This window comes from Pseudophryne corroboree, chromosome 2 (genome assembly GCF_028390025.1).
Source record: "Pseudophryne corroboree isolate aPseCor3 chromosome 2, aPseCor3.hap2, whole genome shotgun sequence".
NCBI lineage: Eukaryota > Metazoa > Chordata > Amphibia > Anura > Myobatrachidae > Pseudophryne > Pseudophryne corroboree.
Genome location: NC_086445.1, coordinates 144,382,587 through 144,405,048, shown reverse-complemented (window position 1 = coordinate 144,405,048; position 22,462 = coordinate 144,382,587). Strand labels below are relative to the sequence as shown.

The window sequence follows — 22,462 nt, the reverse complement described above, 5'->3', positions numbered from 1 at the left end:
TGGGCGGGTGTGTGACGTCAAATCCGGAACTGAATAGTCTGAAGTGATCGCAAGCGCTGAGTAGGTTTTGAGCTACTCAAACTACACAAAAAAAATTTGCAGGCGCACTGCGATACAACCGGTCGCATTTTTGCTAAGCTAAAATACACTCCCAGTGGGCAGCGGCATAGCGTTTGCACGGCTGCTAAAAACTGCTAGCGAGCGATCAACTCGGAATGACCCCCTTAATCTCTAAATCCTAGAAACTACATATATCAAACACTGGGAGTTAACAGGTTGTTGGTTTCGGTCTCCTTCCATTGGCCCAGGAGAGGGAGGTTTCTCACTCATTGTGTGTTATTGGTCAGTTCATATGTAAGCAATGTCCAGTTTGAAGACGCAGATACAGGGGTTAACCACTGGGCTTCTGCCCACATGCTTCCTTTGTTCTCGTAGAATGTGACTTTATATTCATACATTTGTTCATAACTAATCGTTGCAATGTGCTACAATTTACCCATAGCTATCAAATTAATCCACACATTCTCCTGACCATTTTGACACTAAGCATGATATAATTAACGTGTTCCATCCCAATAATACATATATATCTGGTTTTACACTCTATTATATAAATACAGTATAATACAAGTCTGGTGTTGGACATGTTTTGTCTATGTGTAATGTATGTGTTGTATGAAATATATGTCTGTGTGCGTCTTTATGGCGTTTCTCAGTGATTGCGCCTTTTACCGTATATACACCCACCACGCTGCAAAACGCACGCCGTGCGACTCTATGCATGATGTACGGTAAAGAAGCATGGTGCATCCATATATGTCAATTGCATCCTTACGCTACCACCGAGAAGCGCCAATCTGTGTAGTTTGTATGGTCTTCTTTTTCAGACTTCGACAATACGTATTTTGAGGTTTACAACAGAGCCAGGTGGCTAAAAAAATATTTCCTTTGGTGCAGCTTACTAGTAATAAAATACAGCATTGTCATGAATGATACAGATGCAGCCACGCTCATCTAGGCTTCTCTGGTGCACCAAGGTTTATTAGCATAAGCCTTTCATCTATTGTTCTAAACTGCAATACAATACAGAGAGAACAATACAGCAGGGGATTAAGCCAATACAGCAGGGGATTAAGTCTGACTTCCCTGGCTCAGTTAATCCTATTAAAGGCAAAAATGAGGAGGGCTCCATCTGTATGTATGACTCAGACACATTATCAAATTCTTATGGTCCAGCCTCAGCCGTGCATAAGGTACTAAGCTGCCTAAATAGGAAAGAATAAAACCACTCTGATATAGTCCAGAACCAAGATTGAATAGCGTGACAGCAGCTGTGTTGTTATGCAGTCGGTGAACATGTGATGAGCATGGTAAAGTTCAGAGTGAATTATATGAGATGCACTAGTCTAGAATTCAGTTTGGTTTGTATATACTGTATGCATTAAAGTCCTGTAACAGAAACAGGCAGAACAAGACACAACTTCATGTAAGTGGTACACTGCAGGATTCTTCCTTTTCTCGGAGTCCATTTGGGGCATAGGGATCACAATGGGTATAAGTGGTGAGCTGGATTCTGGACACCAAATAGTTAATGCTCTTTACCCAGTAACACAGGCTCCCTGTCCCCTATAGCCTGTCCTCAGCCTCGAGGACTAGTTAACAAGCCCAAGGCAAGAGGAAGGAGAAGGAAGACCAGCACACACCCATATCAAACATACACCATGAAGGAGTAGAGGGGAACTGATAGTGCAAAATCCCACAAGCCAGGTGCATCACGGTGGGCACCCTGTGTTCATCATGGATGCAGAGAAAATAATTTTTTACAGGTAAGGACAAAAAAATAACCTTTTCACTCTCATCCATGGGGGACACAGGGATCACAATGGGACTTCCCAAAGCTGTTTCTCAAAGGGAGGGGACACTCCTGTGCTTTGCTTAAAAGCCTACTCTCGAAACCTGCATCAGCGGAAGCAATGGTATCGAAGGAATAGAATTTGATGAAAAGTATGGGCAGTGGACCATGTGGTTGCTTTACAAAGCTGCTCCGCAGTGGCTCCATGTCGGAGAAGCGCCCACTGCCCTGGAATGTACACTAGGGAATAGACATGGCAGAAAGGTGGATCCATCTGGCCAAAGTCTGCTTTGTGTCTGGCCAGCCCCGTTAATTGAAGTCATACAAGATGAAAAGTAAATCATCTATGCAAGTCCTGGGATCTATCTACATAAATCCACAAAGGCCTGCTCTGAAGAAGCATTGAGTATCTGAACTACGGAACAACAAATTTCCTGGTTGCTTTGGAACAGGAACACGTCCTCTGGAAGGTAACCCTGCGCATCTGAAGGATGGCTCGTCAGGATGGAAACCATGAAAAGGAGAGCACCAAGCCAAGGTGCTAAAATCCGACACTCTCTAGCATGATGCAATCGTGAGGAGGAAAACAGTTTTTAATGTAAGTCAGCGAAGGTCAACCGTATCTAAGGATTCAAAAGTGGAAGACTAAAGAGGCCGCAGGACCAGTGACAAGTTCCAAGCCACTGGAGGAATAAAAGGAGGCTGCACATGGAGAACACCGTGCATAAAAGATCTGCGCGTCAGGCAAAAGGACATCCTTACGCTGGAATAGGACCAAATGAGCTGGAATCTGTACTTTAAGAGATGAAAGGTGGAGGCCCAAGTCAGACCCACCTGTAGAAAAAGACAGGACTTGGGATAGATGGAAGGACTTGGGGTTGAACCCCTGAGCTACACACCAATCAAAGTAAGTCTTCCAAACTCTGTGGTAGATCTGAGGAAGGCTTTCTGGCATTAAGCATGGTTCGGATCACCGACGGTGAGAACTCTTTAGCTCTTAGGACAGAGATGATGGGCCTGATCCGGATGTGAACATGGGCCTTGACACAGAAAATCTTGATGGAGCGGGAAAGGCCACAGGGCATCGATGAAGAATCTGCAAAATCAATGAAATAGGAGGGAATATGTAGATGAGCAGAAAGGTCCACCAAACCTCTAGGGTGTCCACCAGAAGGGCTCACTGATCTCTGGTTTGGGAGCAGTACCTCGGCAGCTTGTGATTGTGCCATGAGGTCATCATGTCTATGTCCGGACAACCCCAACACTAAACCAGGAGTTGAAAGACCTCTGGATGGAAAGACCACTCACCTGTGTGTGTATATCCTGGCAGCTTAGAAAGTCCTCCGCACAGTTCTGGCCCTCGGGAATGTACACTGCCGTCAGGGTTGGGAAATTACGCTCTGCCCAACGGAGGATACAGACTCACTTTCGGGAGCCTTCTTGGAATCCACATCAGCTCGCCAAGTACAAAGCCAGAGGGCTCTCCTGGCAGCAACTGCTGATGCTGAAACCTTAGAAGTGATGACGTCAGAATCTATGGTAGCCTCATCAAGAGAAGTACTCGCTTCTTGGATATGCTAAATCAAAGATAATAACTCTGACCTGTGAGTACTGGAGCGGAGACCCTCCTCTAGGGAGTCCACCCAACAGCCTATGGTCTTAACAACCCAAGCATACAAAGGCTGTTTTAAGGAAATTTTCCAGTTTCCTATCCGTTGGATCCTTAATGGAGGTCTTGTTTGCGATAGGATGGGAAGTAGATTTAACCAATTGAGCAATGTGTGCATCTACCGAAGCGGATAGCGTAGAAATGCATTCAGATGCTAAAAAAACACTAGATAGGAGGTCTTCCAGCAGAGGAGAGAAAGGGAACTCAGCTGCTGCCTTCTTCTGATGTTTGAATACAGGGGCATCCAACTTAGAAGTCTGGTCAGAGTCCTAAATCAGAAGCACATATTTAACCACCTTAATTAGGGCCCCAACCTCAACCTGTGGTTGGGATCTTCCAGAAGAGAGGAGTTTTCAACGTCTGAATAGATGGAGACGTTGCCTCACAGTCTGAAGAAACATATAGATCGGAGTCATACACAGAACGGGGTGTAGACCTGTCTTGTCTGGTGGGTTTGCGCTTTGACAGCTGGTCCTTGTCCAGCATCTGTAGAAGAGAGGCAGACAACTCCGCTAGACCCTGTACCGACTGAGACAGTCTGAACCCATGGTGGTTCTTCGGCAGCGGGATGTGAATCTCCCTGAGCAGGCAGAATACTGGCCACCTGACCCACACCTGTAGCGACAGTAGCAGGGCCTGGGGGCTGCAAGTTGGTTAACCTTCTGCAATATTACTTGTGAAAGCTTGGAAGCCCATGCCGGTTCCTGAATGGAAGCAGTGGCTGAATGGACCTCATGCTGCATACCTGAAATGCCGGATACAAAAGTCATCATGGTCTGAACCCTGCGTAGAAAATACTTCAGGCACAGTTTTTATAGTTGTGTAACACAGAAGGCCCCCACTCCCTTCACACACAGAAGTTTACAGCAGTGTACAATTTTAGGAAGAGAGCACTGAATGTGAGAGCACCACAAAGTAATAAATGGGGCTACGATAATGTTTATATTATTACACGAAATGTGAACACTAATAAACAAATGAGTGTTCACTAAAAGTGTAGTCTGAACACAGAAAAACTACAGAAACAGTAATATATAGGCTAACTGTAAGGTTATATTATAGAAGTAAAGGCAAAAACAGAATGTAGAGACCGAACGTATAGAGGCTACACAAAGTACTCCTATACGCTTCTAGACAAAACAGGAACACAAACATTCAATAAATGGGCAATATATTGCTCAACAAACCAGCCCCAATAGGGGAGGAAGAGCTAAATGTATGGGGTGGGGTGGGGTAAGGCAAGAGTCTGCGTCTCTCTCAACTTGACAGGCTGACCAGCATCTGTATATGGGAGAGAGAAGAAGCCCTTTTTGGCGGTTAGCCTGAAGTAGGGGATGCGCTAATGGTATAAGCTGCCCTGCCCCATCTGGCACCCCTCAGGGAAAATGGGCACTACTAGGTAATAGTGCCCCATTGCAAAATAACATACCCTGGTGGTCAAGTGGGGTTGTGGAGACAACCTGGCTCCCGGTAACCAGCCCCACCGTCGGCAAAAGTCGCAATGTGTGCAAGCAGGGAGATGCCTTACCTAATACCCTCCCTGATGTGCTGTGGAGCCTGGCTGCGGACACTGACTCCAATGCTAGTGCTCTGGCCACCCGAGGCAGGGGAGACAGTGGAGCAGTTGCGGAGGCATCCAAGACGCTGACCCGCCCCCGCTCAGTAGTAAAAAAAAAAACAATTAAATAAAATAATAAAATGGTAAAGAATCAAAAGAGTCTGCCCCCCTAAAAAGCATGCCCTTTATTGAGGCACCAAACCGGTCCTCTAGGCTGGGGGCGAGGTATACGGGAGAGGGAGCCTGTGTTGCTAAGTAAAGAACATTAACAATTTGGTGCCCAGACCCAGCTCACCATATACCCATCATGATCCCTGCGTCACCCATGGATGACAGAGAACAACATAATTTCTACAGTCGTATTCTATATACAGTTTGTTTTACTACGCTAGTTCATTGTTATTGACTATCAGTTCAATTTTGTTTTCTCATACGTCCTAGAGGATGTACTTTAGTACCATGGGGTATAGACGGTTCCGCAGGAGCCATGGGAACTTTAAGACCTTTCAAGGGTGTGAACTGGCTCCTCCCTCTATGCCCCTCCTCCAGACCTCCGTTTTAGAAATGTGCCCAGGCAGACTGGATGCACTCCAGGGGAGCTCTACTGAGTTTCTCTGAAAGACTTATGTTAGGTTTTTTATTTTCAGGGAGGACTGCTGGCAACAGTCTCCCTGCTTCGTAGGACTTAGGGGGCAGAAGTAGGAACCAACTTCCTAAATAGTTTCATGGCTCTGCTTCTGGCTGACAGGACACCATTAGCTCCTGAAGGGATGCCGAACGCTAGCTGCGGCTATGTGCTCTCTCCCACAGCCCGCCGTCACCCCCCTTACAGAGTCAGAAGACAGGTGAGTGTAAGAAGACATCGTGACGGCTGAAAGGTACTGCGCAGCGGGCGGGAACGCTGCACGCCATGCTACCCACACACACAGGCACTGCAGGGTGCAGGGCCCGGGGGGGGCGCCCTGGGCAGCATGAACCCTTGTAACACTGGCATATAAGGGGCATAAGATGCTGTGACACAGCCCTACCCCCGCCAGTATAAATATTGGTAGCATAAAGTCTGTGGGGAAACACGCCATTACGGGGGCGGGGCTTCCTCCTCAGGCAGCCAGCACACTGCTCAGCGCCATTTTCTCTCCTTCCAGGCTGCAGAGAAGAACGCTGGTCCTCCTCCACTGCTGAACTAAGTATCCGGGTGCAAAAATATGGGGGGCACAGTGAAATTTGGTGCTATACATGTTGTAATTATCATTATAAAAGCGCTGCAGGTCTGTGGGCATTTTGTGTTTCACAGACATTTTATTGCTGGCGCTGGGTTGTGAACTGGCAAATCCTATCTGTGTCCTTCTGACAGATTTTACTGTGGGTCTGTCCCCTATAAGTCCCGGAGTGTCTGTGGTGTGGTTGTGTACGTGTGTGACATGTCTGAGGCAGGGAGCTCTTCCCCTGAGGGAGCCATTTTAGGGACACAGAGTTGTAATGTGGTGGCTCTGCCGGCACACCATGAGCCTGTATATGGGTGAAAGAATTACGTGATAGTGTGAATCATATCAGTAAGAGATTAGGTAAGTCTGAGTCTCATGCAGTAAACTGGAGAAAATCAGTGGAATATGTGATTTTTAGTGGTTCTGTTCTTTCATCCGCAGGCGACACCCCCTGGGTCACATAAGAGACCATTTGCACAAATAGTACAAACTGATACTGACACGGACTCTGATTCCTGTGTCGACACTATTGATTCCAGGGGAATAGATCCTAAATTGGCAAAAAGCATTCAATACATGATTGTTGCTATAAGGGAGGTTTTGGAAGTTACGGAAGCCCCTCCTGTACCTTAGGAGAAGGCTTATTTATATAAAGAAAAGAAAATTAATGTAACTTTCCCTCCGTCTCACGAGCTAAATACTCTCTTTGAGGGAATTTGGGCAAACCCTGAAAAAAATTTTTAGATTCCCAAAAGGATTCAGGTTGCTTATCCTTTCCCGGCAGAGGACAGGAAAAGGTGGGAGTCACCCCCGCTTTTAGACAGTGCCCTGTCACGCTTAACAAAAAAGGTGATTCTCCCTGCACCTGGGACGGCGTCACTGAAGGAGCTGGCAGACCGCAATTTGGAGACTACGTTACAATCTATTTATGTGGCCAATGGTACACTGCTCAGGCCCACCATTGCTTGCGCGTGGGTGAGTAGTGCTATCGAAACATGGTCAGATAACTTGTCATCTGAAATTGACACGATAGATAGAGACCAGATTCTCATAAAGTTAGGTCATATTAAAGACGCTGCGGCATACATGCTGGAAGCCATGAAGGATATTGGGCTATTAGGTTCAAAAGCCGCTACCATGGCAGTCTCGGCTGGGAGGGCGTTGTGGATTCGCCAGTGGAATGCTGACGCAGATTCCAAAAGAAATATGGAGGCTCTCCCGTATAAAGTTGAGGCCTTGTTTGGTGATGGGCTAAATGCGTTGGCCTCTGCGGCTACCGCAGGTAAGTCGACATTTTTGCCTTATACTCCTGCACCGGCGAAAAAGACATATCACTCTCAGATGCAGTCCTTTTGGCCCAACAAATACAAAAAGGCCAAGGGTTCCCCCTTCTTTGCAGGTAGAGGGAGAGGACGAAGACGAGGGAAAAAGCCTGCAGCGTCTCCGCAGGAGCAGAAGTCCACCTCTTCTTCTGCCAAATCTACAGCATGACGCTGGGGCTTCCTTGCGGGAGTCCGCTCGGGTGGGAGCACGTCTGAAACTTTTCAGTCAGGTCTGGGGTCAATCTGTCCTGGACCCTTGGGTCTTGCAAATAGTGTCCCATGGATACAAACTGGAGTTTCAAGACGTCCCCCCATGCCGATTTTTCAAATCGACCTTGCCAGCTTCTCTTCCGGACAGAGAAGTTGTAACAGCTGCGATTCAAAAATTATGTCAGGATCAAGTCATTGTCCTGGTTCCCGTGTCACAACAGGAAGAAGGGTTTTATTCAAGCCTCTTCGTAGTTCCGAAGCCGGACGGCTCGGTCAGACCAATTTTGAACCTGAAATCGCTGAATCTTTACCTGAAAAGATTCAAGTTCAAGATGGAATCTCTGAGAACAGTGATTTCCAGTCTGGAAGAAGGGGATTTCATGGTGTCAGTAGACATAAAAGATGCTTACTTACATGTTCCCATTTATCCTCCTCATCAAGCTTATCTGAGATTCGCGGTACAGGATTGCCATTACCAGTTCCAGACGTTGCAGTTTGGACTCTCCACGGCACCGAGGGTATTCACCAAGGTGATGGCAGAGATGATGGTCCTCCTTCGACAACAAGGAGTCAATATAATTCCTTACCTGGACGATCTCCTGATAAAAGCGAGATCCAGAGAACGGTTGGTACAGAACATGGCACTCTCCCTGTCAGTACTCCAACGACACGGTTGGATCATGAATTTTCTAAAGTCACAATTGGAACAGACGACAAGATTGTCCTTTCTGGGGATGATACTGGACACAGAAGTACAGAGGGTATTTCTTCCAGTAGAAAAGGCTCTGGAAATCCAGAGACTGGTCAAGCAAATTTTGAAACCAACAAGAGTGTCGATACATCAATGCATTCGGTTGTTGGGAAAGATGGTAGCGGCCTACGAGGCCATACAGTTTGGCCGATTCCATGCCAGAGTGTTCCAGTGGGACCTGTTGAACAAGTGGTCCGGATCACACCTGCACATGCACCAGAAGATAATCCTGTCTTCCAAAGCCAGGATTTCGCTCCTGTGGTGGCTGCACAGTTCTCACCTATTAGAGGGACGCAGGTTCGGGATTCAGGACTGGGTCCTAGTAACCATGGACGCAAGTCTCCGAAGCTGGGGAGCAGTCACACAGGGAAAAAGCTTCCAAGGAAGATGGTCAAGTCAGGAAACCTGTCTTCACATAAACATGCTGGAATAGAGAGTCGTTTACAACGGCCTTCTACAAGCGGTGCATCTTCTTCAAGATCAACCCGTGCAGATCCAGTCGGACAATGTAACAGCAGTCGCGTACATAAACCGTCAAGGCGGAAAGAAAAGCAGAGCAGCGATGGCAGAGGTGACAAAGATCCTCCTCTGGGCAGAAAGACATGCAAGAGCTCTATCGGCAATTTTCATTGCGGAAGTGGACAACTGGGAAGCAGACTTCCTCAGCAGACACGATCTCCATCCAGGAGAGTGGGGCCTCCACCAAGAAGTCTTCGCAGAGGTGACAAGTGTTTGGGGAGTTCCTCAAGTAGACATGATGGCATCTCGTCTCAACAAGAAGCTTCAGAGATATTGTTCCAGGTCGAGAGACCCTCAAGCAATAGCAGTGGATGCACTGGTGACCCAGTGGGTGTTTCGGTCGGTATATGTCTTCCCTCCACTTCCACTGATACCAAAAGTTCTCAAAATCATACGGAGAACAAGGGTTCGAGCGATCCTCATTGCCCCAGACTGGCCAAGGAGGGCTTGGTATCCAGATCTTCAGGAGTTACTCCTAGAAGATCCTCGGCCTCTTCCTCCTCGCGAGGACCTGCTGCAGCAGGGGCCGTGCGTATATCAAGACTTACCGTGGCTACGTTTGACGGCATGGCTGTTGAGCGCCGGATCCTAGCCCGAAAGGGTATTCCAAAAGAAGTCATTCCCACACTTATTCAGGCCAGGAAAGGAGTAACGTCTAAGCATTACCACCGTATTTGGAGAAAATATGTGTCTTGGTGTGAATCCAAGAAGGCTCCAACGGAAAATTTTCAGTTAGGACGTTTTCTCCATTTTCTACAGGCAGGTGTGGATGCGGGCCTACGATTGGGTTCAATTAAGGTCCAGATTTCAGCCTTGTCGATTTTCTTTCAAAAACAATTGGCCTCTCTTCCAGAAGTTCAGACGTTCATGAAAGGAGTGCTGCACATCCAACCTCCATTTGTGCCTCTGGTGCACCATGGGACCTTAATGTGGTGTCGCAGTTCCTGCAATCAGATTGGTTTGAGCCTCTGAAGGAGATAGAATTTAAGTTTCTCACTTGGAAAGTGGTCATGTTATTGGCCTTGGCATCCGCAAGGCGGGTGTCTGAGTTGGGGGCCTTGTCCCACAAGAGCCCTTACCTGATCTTCCATGAAGATAGAGCAGAGTTGAGAACTCGCCAGCAATTTCTTCCAACGGTGGTTTCGTCTTTCCATATGAACCAACCTATTGTGGTGCCAGTGGCTACTGACACCTTCGCTGCGTCAAAGTCTCTTGATGTAGTTAGAGCTTTGAAAATGTATGTCGCGAGAACGGCTCGGATACGGAAAACAGAGGCTCTGTTTGTCCTGTATGCCCCCAACAAGATTGGGTGTCCTGCTTCTAAGCAGACCATTGCGCGCTGGATCAGAGGGACGATTCAGCACGCTCATTCCACGGCAGGATTGCCGATACCGAAGTCGGTAAATGCCCATTCTACTAAAAAGATGGGTGCGTCCTGGGCGGCTGCCCGGGGGTTCTCTGTATTACAGCTTTGCCGAGTAGCTACTTGCTGGGCGCCCGACCCAGTGCGTACTTTACCTGCAGTTGTTACGTTTGTAGTTACACAGATGTTGTGTTACGGCTATTTTCAGCATGTTGCTGCAATTGTTCATGCCGTTGGCATGTGTTATGTTGAATGCCATGTTGTGTGGCATGGTTGAGGTGTGAGCTGGTATGAATCTCACCATTAAATTATAAGTAAATCCTTTCCTTGAAATGTCCGTCTCCCTGGGAACAGTTCCTATAACTGAGGTCTGGAGGAGGGGCATAGAGGGAGGAGCCAGTTCACACCCTTGAAAAGTCTTAAAGTGCCCATGGCTCCTGCGGAACAGTCTATACCCCATGGTACTAAAGTGGACCCCAGCATCCTCTACGGACTAGGAGAAAAGGATTTATCGGTAGGTATTAAAATCCTGTCTTTAGATTTACCTGCACAAGTTACAAGTTACTGCAAATTACAGCTGTGATCTCTCTGATTTCTCTAACTCTTCCTTCCCTCTCTCTGACCACCATCTGCTTTCTTTCACCCTCTCATCCTCCTTTCTCCTCTCCACGCCCAGACCTACCACCACCAGACGCAATCTCGGGTCTCTCAACCCCACTTTCATGTCCTCCCTCGAGACTTTCCTATCTCCTCTTTCCACTATAACTTGTCCCAACCAGGCAGCCTCCTTCTATAACTCTTCCCTAACCGCTGCTCTCGACTCTGTAGCCCCCCTCTCCTCTGTCCCCCTCCGCCGCTCCAAACCCCAACCCTGGCACACCAAACTAACACGTTTCTTACAAAAATGCTCACGCTCCGCTGAACGCTCCTGGAGGAAATTTCACTCTCTGCTGGACTTCCTCCATTTCAAGTTTATTCTCTCCTCCTACAGCTCTGCTCTTTCCCTCGCCAAGCAATCCTTTTTCCAAGCACTCATCTCTTCTCAGTCCTCCTGTCCACGCCGTCTCTTTGAAACTTTCAACACTCTCCTTCGCCCCCCTCCTCCTCCTCCCCTCCCATCCTCCCTCACTGCCACTGACTTTGCCTCCTTCTTCATCTCCAAAATTGAGGACATCCAACACGACATCTCCCGCCGTCACCCCTCTGCTACCCCCCTGCCCCCTTTATCCCTCCCCTCCATCTATCCCACCCTGTCCTCCTTCCGTCCCACTTCAGAAAAGGAAGTCCACTCCCTCATCTTATCCTCCCCCCCCCCCCCCCCCCTCCACCTGCCCCCTGGACCCCCTTTCCCTCCCTTCTTCTCCGCTCCCACTCCCCCACTGCCTGCTCCCACCTTGCTCACCTCTTTAACCTGTCCCTCTCTACCGGCATCTTCCCCTCGCCATTCAAACATGCTCTGGTTTCACTTATTCTCAAAAAACCCAACCTCGACCCCTCATCACCCACTAACGCACGCCCCATCTCTCTTCTCCCCTCCAAATTACTTGAACGACTAGTCTACAGCCGTCTCACAAGCTACCTCTCTGACAACTCCATCCTCGATCCACTACAATCTGGGTTTCGCCCACTACACTCAACTGAGACTGCCCTGGTGAAAGTCACCAATGACCTGCTTTCGGCCAAATCCAGGGGCCACTTCTCTCTGCTTATCCTTCTGGACCTCTCTGCTGCCTTTGACACCGTAGATCAGGGCTGGCCAAACCGGTCCTCGAGATCTACCAACAGTTCATGTTTTCCAGGCCTCCTAGAGATCTGTAGAGTTGTCAATCAGGAATGAATGCAGCACATCTTAATTAGTAATGACTACACCTGTGCACCAGCTAGGTGGTCTGGAAAATGTGAACTGTTGGTAGATCTCGAGGACTGGTTTGGCCAGCCCTGCCGTAGATCATCCTCTCCTCCTCCGCACACTCCAAAATGCTGGCCTCTCTAGCACTGTCCTTGACTGGTTTTCTTCTTACCTCACTAACCGCTCCTTCTCTGTGTCTTCCTCCAGCACCACCTCACACCCTTCCTGTTGGTGTCCCTCGGGGTTCTGTCCTTGGACCCCTTCTGTTCTCCCTGTACACCTCTTCCCAGGGTGCGCTCATTAACTCATTTGGCCTTCAATACCACCTCTATGCCGATGACACACAACTCTACCTCTCCTCTCCTGATCTGTCCCCCTCTGTCCTCTCAGGTTTCCAGCTGCCTCTCTGCAATCTCCTCCTGGATGTCTGAACGCTCTCTGAAGCTCAACATGGACAAAACTGAACTCATCATCTTCCCCCCATCCAGAGCAACACTGACCAATATCTCCATCATTGTTGACAACACCACCATCTCCCCCGTTCCCCAACTCCGCTGCTTGGGTGTCACTCTTGACTCCTCCCTCTCCTTTGCACCCCACATCCAAGCTCTGGCACAATCCTGTCGTTTCCAGCTACGCAACATTGCTCGTATCAGGCCATACCTCTCCCAGAGTGCAACTAAACTCATCATCCACTCACTGGTCATCTCACGACTTGATTACTGCAATGTTCTCCTCACTGGCCTCGCTTGCTCCCCTCCAATCTGTCCTGAACTCCGCAGCTAGGCTTATCTTCCTCTCCCGCCGCACCACATCTGCCACTCCCCTTCGACAAAATCTACACTGGCTCCCATTCCCCTACAGAATCCTCTTCAAACTCCTCACCCTCACATACAAGGCCATCTCTAATTCCACTGCTCCCTACATCTCCAGCCTCCTTTCCCTTCATACTCCCTCCCGCCCCCTACGGTCGACCAATGACCGTCGCCTCTCCACCTTCCTGGTCACTGCTTCCCATGCACGAGTTCAGGATTTTGCCCGTGCTGCACCCCTTCAGTGGAACGCACTCCCCCGCTCCATTAGACTCTCCCCGACCTTGCAAAGCTTCAAACGGGCACTAAAAACCCAGCTATTCATCAAAGCATACCCTCCCGATGCATAACCCAGTGCTGAAGCCGCGCCTCCACCCTCATGCCGTGAACATCTCAGCTTTGCTTGCATACTGCCATCAGGCTACCTCCCACTTGCCTGCACCTCTTGTCATCTGTCTGTCGCCCCTCCCCACTAGATTGTTAGCTCTTCAGAGCAGGGCCCTCTTTCCTCTTGTTATCTAAGCCCTCGTCTCGACACATTTCACTCGCAGCTGTCCCCTACTCAACGACCATCTTTATCCTGCTAGTAAAGACTCATCTCTATCTATGGCCATCAGCCTCTAGTAGTACGAGGAGCACTCCATCAATACTTACATCTTAGCTGTATTATGTCTTGAGAACGTGTGGTGCTCTATTTTACCTGTACTCTATTTCTGTTATTTATTTACTGTAATGCTATGTTTGTCTCCCTGTACTGTCCTTTGTACGGGAGTGCGAAACACATGTGGCGCCTTATAAATAAAATGTAATAATAATAATAATTAAGTTCTTAAAGGGGTTGTTCACGGTAGGACAGCCCCTACTTAATTAAAACATGCCCTCCATTCTCCAAACAGCCACCACCCCAATACCTTAAGCTAGTGAGTCAGACCATGGAGAATGCTGCTCATTTTTGCTATAGGAAATACAATACAGTCCTTACAGCCCTGGTCAGAAGAGCTGTACAGAAAATGAACAGCTTCCATAGAGGACCATTGTAGAGCCTCCCCCTGCCCCTTATTTAATTTATGAAGTGGACATGTTTTATTTAGACGGCACTATACACAAGCAGAAGTGTTATATCTATATTCGATACTATGTGGATCCTATGAGGTACAATGGCCACACTGGTAGTCGCCCGCTTGTGTGGATTATGCGGCTGTTCCAGTCATGTGTTGGTTAGGATCCACTGAGTCTGGTCCATGCATGCTGCACTTTGAAGCCAAAGAGGAATAACATGTAATTGTACAGCAGATCACTATCTGCATGGGGTCACCTAACCTTTCAGCTTTTTCTCTTTACAGCACGCAAGGCAATGACGAGAGGGAAGACTCCGATCATCATAGATAACACAAACATTGTGGCCTGGCACATGCAGCCATATGCAGCCATGGTAAGGATGAGCAGTCTTTCTGCTCTCTGTGTTTGTACCATGCAGTCATCCCCAAAGACTACAGTGACATAAGCTATTCTACAACACTCAGGTGTATATCAGTAGTGCCTACAGTATAATACTGTAAATAGCTCATAGAGTGCGAGATGCCTATGAATAATGTCACATGGGTAACTGTAGAGAAGGTGGTGGCGGCCACAGCAATCTGCCAGATGACTCCATTCTTTAGAGAGCACTAGAGAAGTGACACATTCTGATATTTAACTGTTTTCAAAAGCATCCATCAATGTACATAGATATCCCCCCAATGTACACAAATTGTCACGTCCTGGTCCCTGGTGGTCTCAGCTGGCGAGCTGAGTAAAGGGGTTACTGGTTGGGAAAGCAACAACAGATGAGGTGGGCGAATGTAGGACTTCTTCATATACTAACCCCGGATGTTGGAGAGGCAAGACCAAATGCGCAGGGGTCTAGCCCGCCAGTGGTTTTCGACAGTGACCCCCTCCTATGGGGGATTTGGGCTTCGCGGCACCCGGCAAGCAGGTTGCGGCCCTCTGGACAAGTACCAGTAATTAGTAGAGGAACTAGAAAGAACCGGGAACAGTTGGTACCTGAAGATATCTGAAGAAGAATAGTTCTGAATAGAAGACCACTGAGGAAAGCTTTTGAGATCAGCACTGTTGGCCACTTGAGACAGTCAATATTATATGGTGTTTAGAATTATAGAGATAACTGATGACAGACGAAAACTGGAAAACACTGAAATAACCGATTGCTTCTTCAGTGTTCTCAAGTACAGAGTGCTATCAATGTTAATTGATGCTGGAGACAACCGATGGCACTCGGTACTTGAGAACTCTGAAGAAATAATCGCTGTTGAAGAACTCTGGAGATAGCTAGTGGCAACCGGCACTGGAGAACACATGGAGACACAGAATGAAGCCTGGAAACAGCAACGTGCAATAGCAGGCACTAGAGAAGGAAATCATTCAGGCGATCTCCTGTTCCCAGGATCCTGCTTATATACCCTCAGGCATTAGTGAAGAGAGTCAGCTGAAAATTACCAAGAATCCCATTGGAGATTAGACCGGTCAGCTGATAGAGCATCGCGGCTGGCCCCATATCTTGCATCCACATGTATCCGTGCCGCAGTGTACACTGCGGGAGTCCCACTAAATTCTGGAAGGAGCATGCAATGCTGTCACACGCTGCTTCACCCGGCGTCCGACCACGCGCCTGACCAGAGGAAGCCGGCGCCAGGCCAGATCCTGACACACATATCACTTCCCCTTCACCAAGTCGGACTTATTTATTTTTGGTTCCGTAAAATGATATTTTAAACCAGTGTTAGGCAATCTTCCTGAATTTACTATCTTCAATTCAAAAACACCCCCCCCCAAAAAAAAAGCTACTATTTTCATTGAAAGCCATATTACAATAATACAAACACTAATATTATGCATGTAAATAAACCCTCTGCACTTGACCAGCAGTAATAACCGCAGGGCAATTGTCACAAAGAGCTTTTACTCTGCTTTTCACATTTGCCTTTTGATTAACATCAGTACGTTCACTGCATTTGCAAAATCTACAGTATTGTATATGAAAAGTAGGAGTAGAGCAGGGGTGGCCAACCAGTCAGAGACAAAGAGGCAAGAAATTTTGTTAGGTATATCAAGGAGCCGACTACGAGCCGAAGACGCACTTGCAAAAATGGGGTGTAACCTTGTGCCTGCTAGGCCAGGCCCCTGATATAAAATACATTGAAAAAGCCAGATCCAACATAAAATACAATGAAAAAGCCACTTCTACATCAAATAATTGATTAGCCAGATCCACATAATATATATTGAAAAAGTCAGATTCACATAATACTTCAATTCCTCCATGTGTCATTCCAGCCAGCACCCGCATGTGTCACTCCAGACCGCTCCCCCATGTGTATTTGGCTCCCTCAGTTCTCAGTCTACGTAGTGCTGCTGCATGTCTGGCTGGAGTGCAGCGGTTTACAGATCTCTTGTGGTCACATGACTGAGTGTTGGGAGCCACATTTGAATAAAGAAAGAGCCGCATGTGGCTCAAGAGCCACGCGTTGGCCACCACTGGAGTAGAGCATTATGTCACTGAGAGTCAGGTTGGCAGGTATAGATAGGCTTACCATACCATCCTTTAAACCGGTATTCTCATGGATTACACAGGTTCTGTGGCTGATTAAATCCAGGTGAAATGCAGGCTTGTAGTCAGCCAGCCACAGAACCTGTGTAATTCATTACTGTCCCGGTTTAAAGGGATAGTATGGTAAGCCTAGGTATAGATCACTTTCATTGCTCACCCCCAGCATGGCTCATTCCACCTGAACAAAATGCTCTGCTAACTAATTTACCAGTTGTGTACGATTGAGCCGATCTCCCAGCACGACTGTGTCACACCGGGAGGCTGCAGGAGCAGTTGTTCTGTAACTACAGATATGTCATTATCAGCTACATGGTAACTCCCTGCTCTGACCACCCAATTCAATCCCCCTGCACCACACTTACAGCTCACCACAGTAAATAGTGTTAACGTTGCAAACTTTATTCACTGCAATGCATTAGTTTCACTAATAGTTTTAATCCTATTGCTATCAACCCCACTGACAGACTCGTCCTCTTGTACTGCGTCCAGCCGCAGTTATAGACCTCTCAGTCCTCCCTGCTCTTAAAGCTCATGGTATATAATAAAGTGTGAGAACGGCTGAACACGCACGGTTACAATGCTCTAAGTAGCATTACACCCATTTTGGGATCCTGGCTATAGGTCGACCATGAAAAGGTTGACAGTCATTAGGTTGACCACTAATGGTCGACATGCATTTCATTAGGTCGACATGTAAAAGGTTGACAGTGCTTGGGGTCGACAGCGTCGAATGGTCAATGCACATATGGTCAACACAGCTTTGTTGGGATTTTAGCATGTTAATTAACCGTTTCATACTTTGACAGTCACGTGGACTACAATTGGGAATAGTAACCTTGGCCGAAGCTGTGAGGGGGCGCGGTATACTAAATGGGGTTCCACGTGCTTTGACGGCGAAAACGACACACAAAACGCACAAATGTTGTCGACCTTTTCATGTATCAACCTTTCCTACTGTTTACCTTTTGTCATACCGACCTTTTGACCCTGTCGACCATTAGTGGTCGACCTAATGACTGTAGACCTTTTTCATGTAGCTCTGATGGTCCATACCCGGGATTCTGACACCAGCATGGTCAGGCCGATATACTACTATCCACATAGTGAGTGATGACCTCCTGACCACATCCCCACTCTGAATAACTTCAAAAGGTAAGTACAGACATGTTCACACTAACACAAATATAGAAAAAAAAGGTAAAGGGGTAAATGTCTATATGGGTGGGTAATCCTTTATTAGTGCTAGTGCCTAATAGGTTCCCTCATTCATTTTACAATCAGGCACTTGAGAATGGATATCAAGTTATATTCCTGGAGCCTGACACACACTGGAAGTTCAATGTAAGGGAATTAACAAGGTACGTTATTTTGTGGATAAGACTAATGTGATTCTGTGTTGTCATATGTATAGCCTTGTCTTACACGTTATAGCAGAGCCACATGCAGCTACCATTGCAGTAGTCAATACATGGAAAGTAGTTGCACAGAGTGTGGGGTCGGGCCTGTAGCCACTGCACAGTCAGGGTGACTGCCATGCACAGCGCCCATTTCCAGAGGAGGGTTCCTGGGGAACCCTGCCGGAACTACATTCCTCGAAATGTAGCCCATAGGCTACAATGGGCTAGCTGCAGGGGCCAGTATCGGTAATGTAATTTGGTAAATCTTGCAGCATCACATCCCCCATAGAAACCTATGGGGGATGCAGCTGCGGGTGGCAATGGAGGGATCGCAGCAGGTATCAGAGGTGCACAAGTATTGTTTGATAAATGGGCCCATAAGAGACACATGCTGTATAAGAACAGCAGTTATTAATGACAGGAGGGACCAGTGCACTGGGACACATACTGTATAAGGACAGCAGTTTTTTAATGGCAGGAGTGATCAGTGCACTAAGAGACACATAAGGACAGCAGTTATTTAATGGCAGGAATTACCAGTGCACTAAGTGACTCTGTAGTTCTATGTAGTTCAGTTGAGCATTTGGTGAGCAAGGGCAGAGAATTGAGATACTGTTTCTATGGCTGCTTGATGGAAGTTTTCCAATATGGTGGAGCTGACAGTGTCCAAGTATCCTATGGACAGCGGCGCAGCTAGACCTATGATGGAAGATCTGTCTCTGTGCTAGTTGGCCTCATCTATAAATATTCAACCAATGCTGCTGGGAGGAGGCTTGGCCGTGCTGGGACATTCCTGGACAACAGTCACACCTCTTCCCAGCATCAGAGGATGGAGCTTGCAAGGAGAAGCCATGAGCAGTGTAACTGGGTGCAGGGGGAGGGCTGGTCCCTGAAGGCAGACTCCATAGCAGCCGCACCTACTATAGCTACGCCCATGCTTATGGAGGTAAAGTGAACAGGTTCATCCTTCCTCTCGTCTAGGGACTCCAGCAGTAATCCGCCTACTCATTAACATCTTGCTAAGCAAACCCCTACTCCCGGATCCATACCCTTAGAAAATATTTTGCCAGCGTGTGCACCAGCAAACCTGTGGCATGGCATGCTTGGGAGGTTCAGTTCCACAGCAGCTGGAGTCCATACATTGTGCACCTCTGCATTCTTCACTTGTTGACAGAACAGTTTTGGGAGGCCTGGCAGAACACATTCACAAGTGTTAAAGACACCCAAATACACTATCAGGCAGAGTAGCTAACAGTAGTTCAGATAAACATCTAGCCAATAGTACATGGGATTTCATACCTGCTAGATTTTATGTTTAACATGACAAGAAAGTCTTAACTTTTCTTTGCCAACATTGTAAACCACTGATTCTAGTTATGCTGAAATGGTCTAAAATGGTCTCCTTTTCTTCCATGTTTGGGGAACACTGCTAATGTTGGTGCAGGAGTTTGCACTAAATGTACCCAAAACAGTTCATGGTCTACTTTATAGTAATGACTAATCTCTAGGACAAACTTTGTTGGGTGTCTGGGCATTAGGGATTATAGTGTTTGCTTTCACTCCCACACCTGCATATCAGGGCTCCCAGTATAGGAGGGGATGGGGTGTCACATTGACAACTTTGATTAGCTAAATGGGCCATTAAAACAGTAGGTAAGTGGACTGAGCAGATTGGTGAGGGCTTATAGTGTGGATCACCCAGATTAGAATGGGTTCTTTAGGTGAACTATGCAAAGGAATCAGATTATTTGAAAGAAGCTGTTGACACTGCTCTCAATCTACCCAAAATTTCACCTTGATAATAACAGGAAGGCACACTCTCTGGCAAGGGTCCTGGGAGACAGACTGGAGTACAAAATGGCTTTGGATGTGTTACTTTTAATGGATCTGTCCTCTTTGGCCCAGAAGCAGACAGGATTATCACTCAGGTCAGGTGTGGAAATGGCTATTTCCTCCTAATCAATGTTTCAAGGCCAGAGATAGCAATCCTTTCTTTTTGGGGTGAAAACAAAAGAAGGAGCTACTTAAGGAGCTATTCCTTTGTCCCAAATGAGGATCACCACAGTGCTAATCAGGCTGGGTCGGGCAAGCATACATGTCCAAAGACCGCTGACAAACAGTCAGCGTGACAGGGCTCTTTCCCATCCAGTCATATCTGTGATTATAGTCTGCTTCCTGCTTTTTTGGGATCAGTTCATCTTCGGAACTGTGGGTCAGAGACATTATAGCAAAAGGTTAGGTCTTGGACCTATTACGGTATTCATCATGGCAAATCTTTTCCAGAGAAGAAACCAGAAGTTTGGTCCTTCAGGGGACAATCCAATTCAGAGCCCTCTGTGTTGCTACAGGCTCCATGACTATTCACCAAAGTTAGGACAGCTTTTTTTAATGGTCAAAAGGGATAAAGGTCACACCACATTTGGAAGTCCCTCTGATAAATGTGAACTCATCCTCTAACCCAAATGCAGCAAACAAGAGAAATGATGGAAACTGAAACACCCATCTAAACTTAGTTTCTGGGTAGACCTATTTATGTTCAGTCAGACAACGCCACATCAGTGGCCTATATAATCCACCAAAGGATGACCAGGAGCCCTTTGGAGGTGAAGCAAATTGGACGCACAAGTGTGTCGTGGCAATATAGGTAAAATTCGGGAGGCATTCGATATGCCGGCTGTCGGGATCCCGGCGCTCAGCATACCGGCAACTATTCTCCCTCTTGGGGTGTCCACGACACCTCTGGAGGGAGAATAAATAGCGTAGCGTGCCCACAGCACAAGGGGCTCTTTTGTGCTCACCCCGCTGCTGGCAATCCAGCGGTTGGGATCCCGGTGCCGTTCTGCTGAGCGCCGGGATTCAGAGTGTTGGTATTACGGAGTACACCCGTAAAATTCAACTGAGGGATGGATAATTGAGATGCTAACTTTCTGATCCAGCATGCCATTCATCCCTGAAGTGGTATTTCCATCTAGAGGTTTTCAACTAGATTGTGGTGTCAGCCAGATTTCTGCATGGCGGTCACTCAGTTGAATGACCAAGTAGCTTGTTACTGCAAAATAATCAGGGCTAATAAGATTTTAAACCTACCGGTAAATCTTTTTCTCCTAGTCCGTAGAGGATGCTGGGGACTCCGTAAGGACCATGGGGGTATAGACGGGCTCCGCAGGAGACATGGGCACTATAAAGAACTTTTAGTATGGGTGTGCACTGGCTCCTCCCTCTATGCCCCTCCTCCAGACCTCAGTTAGAGAACTGTGCCCAGAGGAGATGGACAATATGAGGAAAGGATTTTGTTAATCTAAGGGCAAGATTCATACCAGCCCACACCAAGCATACCATATAACCTGGAATATACGCAACCAGTTAACAGTATGAACCAAAAACAGTATCAGTCAAAGACCGATTCCAACTGTAACATAACCCTTATGTAAGCAACAACTATATACAAGTCTTGCAGATTTAGTCCGCCCAGCATCCTCTGCGGACTAGGAGAAAAAGATTTACCGGTAGGTTTAAAATCTTATTTTCTCTTACGTCCTAGAGGATGCTGGGACTCCGTAAGGACCATGGGGATTATACCAAAGCTCCAAACCGGGCGGGAGAGTGCGGATGACTCCGCAGCACCGACTGAGCAAACATGAGGTCCTCATCAGCCAGGGTATCAAACTTGTAGAATTTTGCAAAAGTGTTTGAACCCGACCAAGTAGCTGCTCGGCAAAGCTGTAATGCTGAGACGCCTCGGGCAGCCGCCCATGAAGAGCCCACCTTCCTAGTAGAATGGGCCTTTACCGAATTTGGTAACGGCAATCCAGCCGTAGAATGAGCCTGCTGAATCGTGTTACAGATCCAGCGAGCAATAGTCTGCTTAGAAGCAGGAGCGCCAACCTTGTTGGCTGCCTACAGGACAAACAGAGCCTCTGTTTTAATAACCCTAGCCATCCTGGCTACCTAAATATTTAAGGCCCTGACTACATCCAGGGACTTGGAGTCCTCCCAGTCCCCCATAGCCACAGGCACCACAATAGGTTGGTTCATATGAAATGAAGAAACCACCTTAGGCAAAAATTGAGGACGAGACCTCCACTCCGCTCTATCCACATGGAAAATCAAATAGGAGCTCTTGTGAGACAAGGCCGCCAATTCGGACACCCGCCTTGCAGATGCCAAGGCCAATAACATGACCACCTTCCACGTGAGAAATTTTAATTCAACTGTTTGAAGAGGCTCAAACCAGTGAGATTTCAGCAAACTTAACACCACGTTAAGGTCCCACGGTGCCACTGGGGGGCTTGATGTGCAGCACTCCCTTCACAAACGTCTGAACTTCTGGGAGAGAAGCCAATTCCTT

The 22,462-nt window shown here is 47.4% G+C and overlaps 1 protein-coding gene across 2 annotated transcripts in view; it reads left to right on the top strand.

The window, feature by feature from the left end:
* The window catches only part of N4BP2L1 (NEDD4 binding protein 2 like 1), a 136,904-nt gene that overhangs the window by 53,744 nt on the left and 60,698 nt on the right, over nt 1-22,462 (top strand). For both annotated transcript variants that reach the window (XM_063951780.1, XM_063951779.1), the window contains exons 3-4: nt 14,454-14,542; nt 17,999-18,075. In XM_063951780.1, the coding sequence (XP_063807850.1) occupies nt 14,454-14,542; nt 17,999-18,075 (166 nt within the window). The remainder of the gene's footprint in view (nt 1-14,453; nt 14,543-17,998; nt 18,076-22,462) is intronic.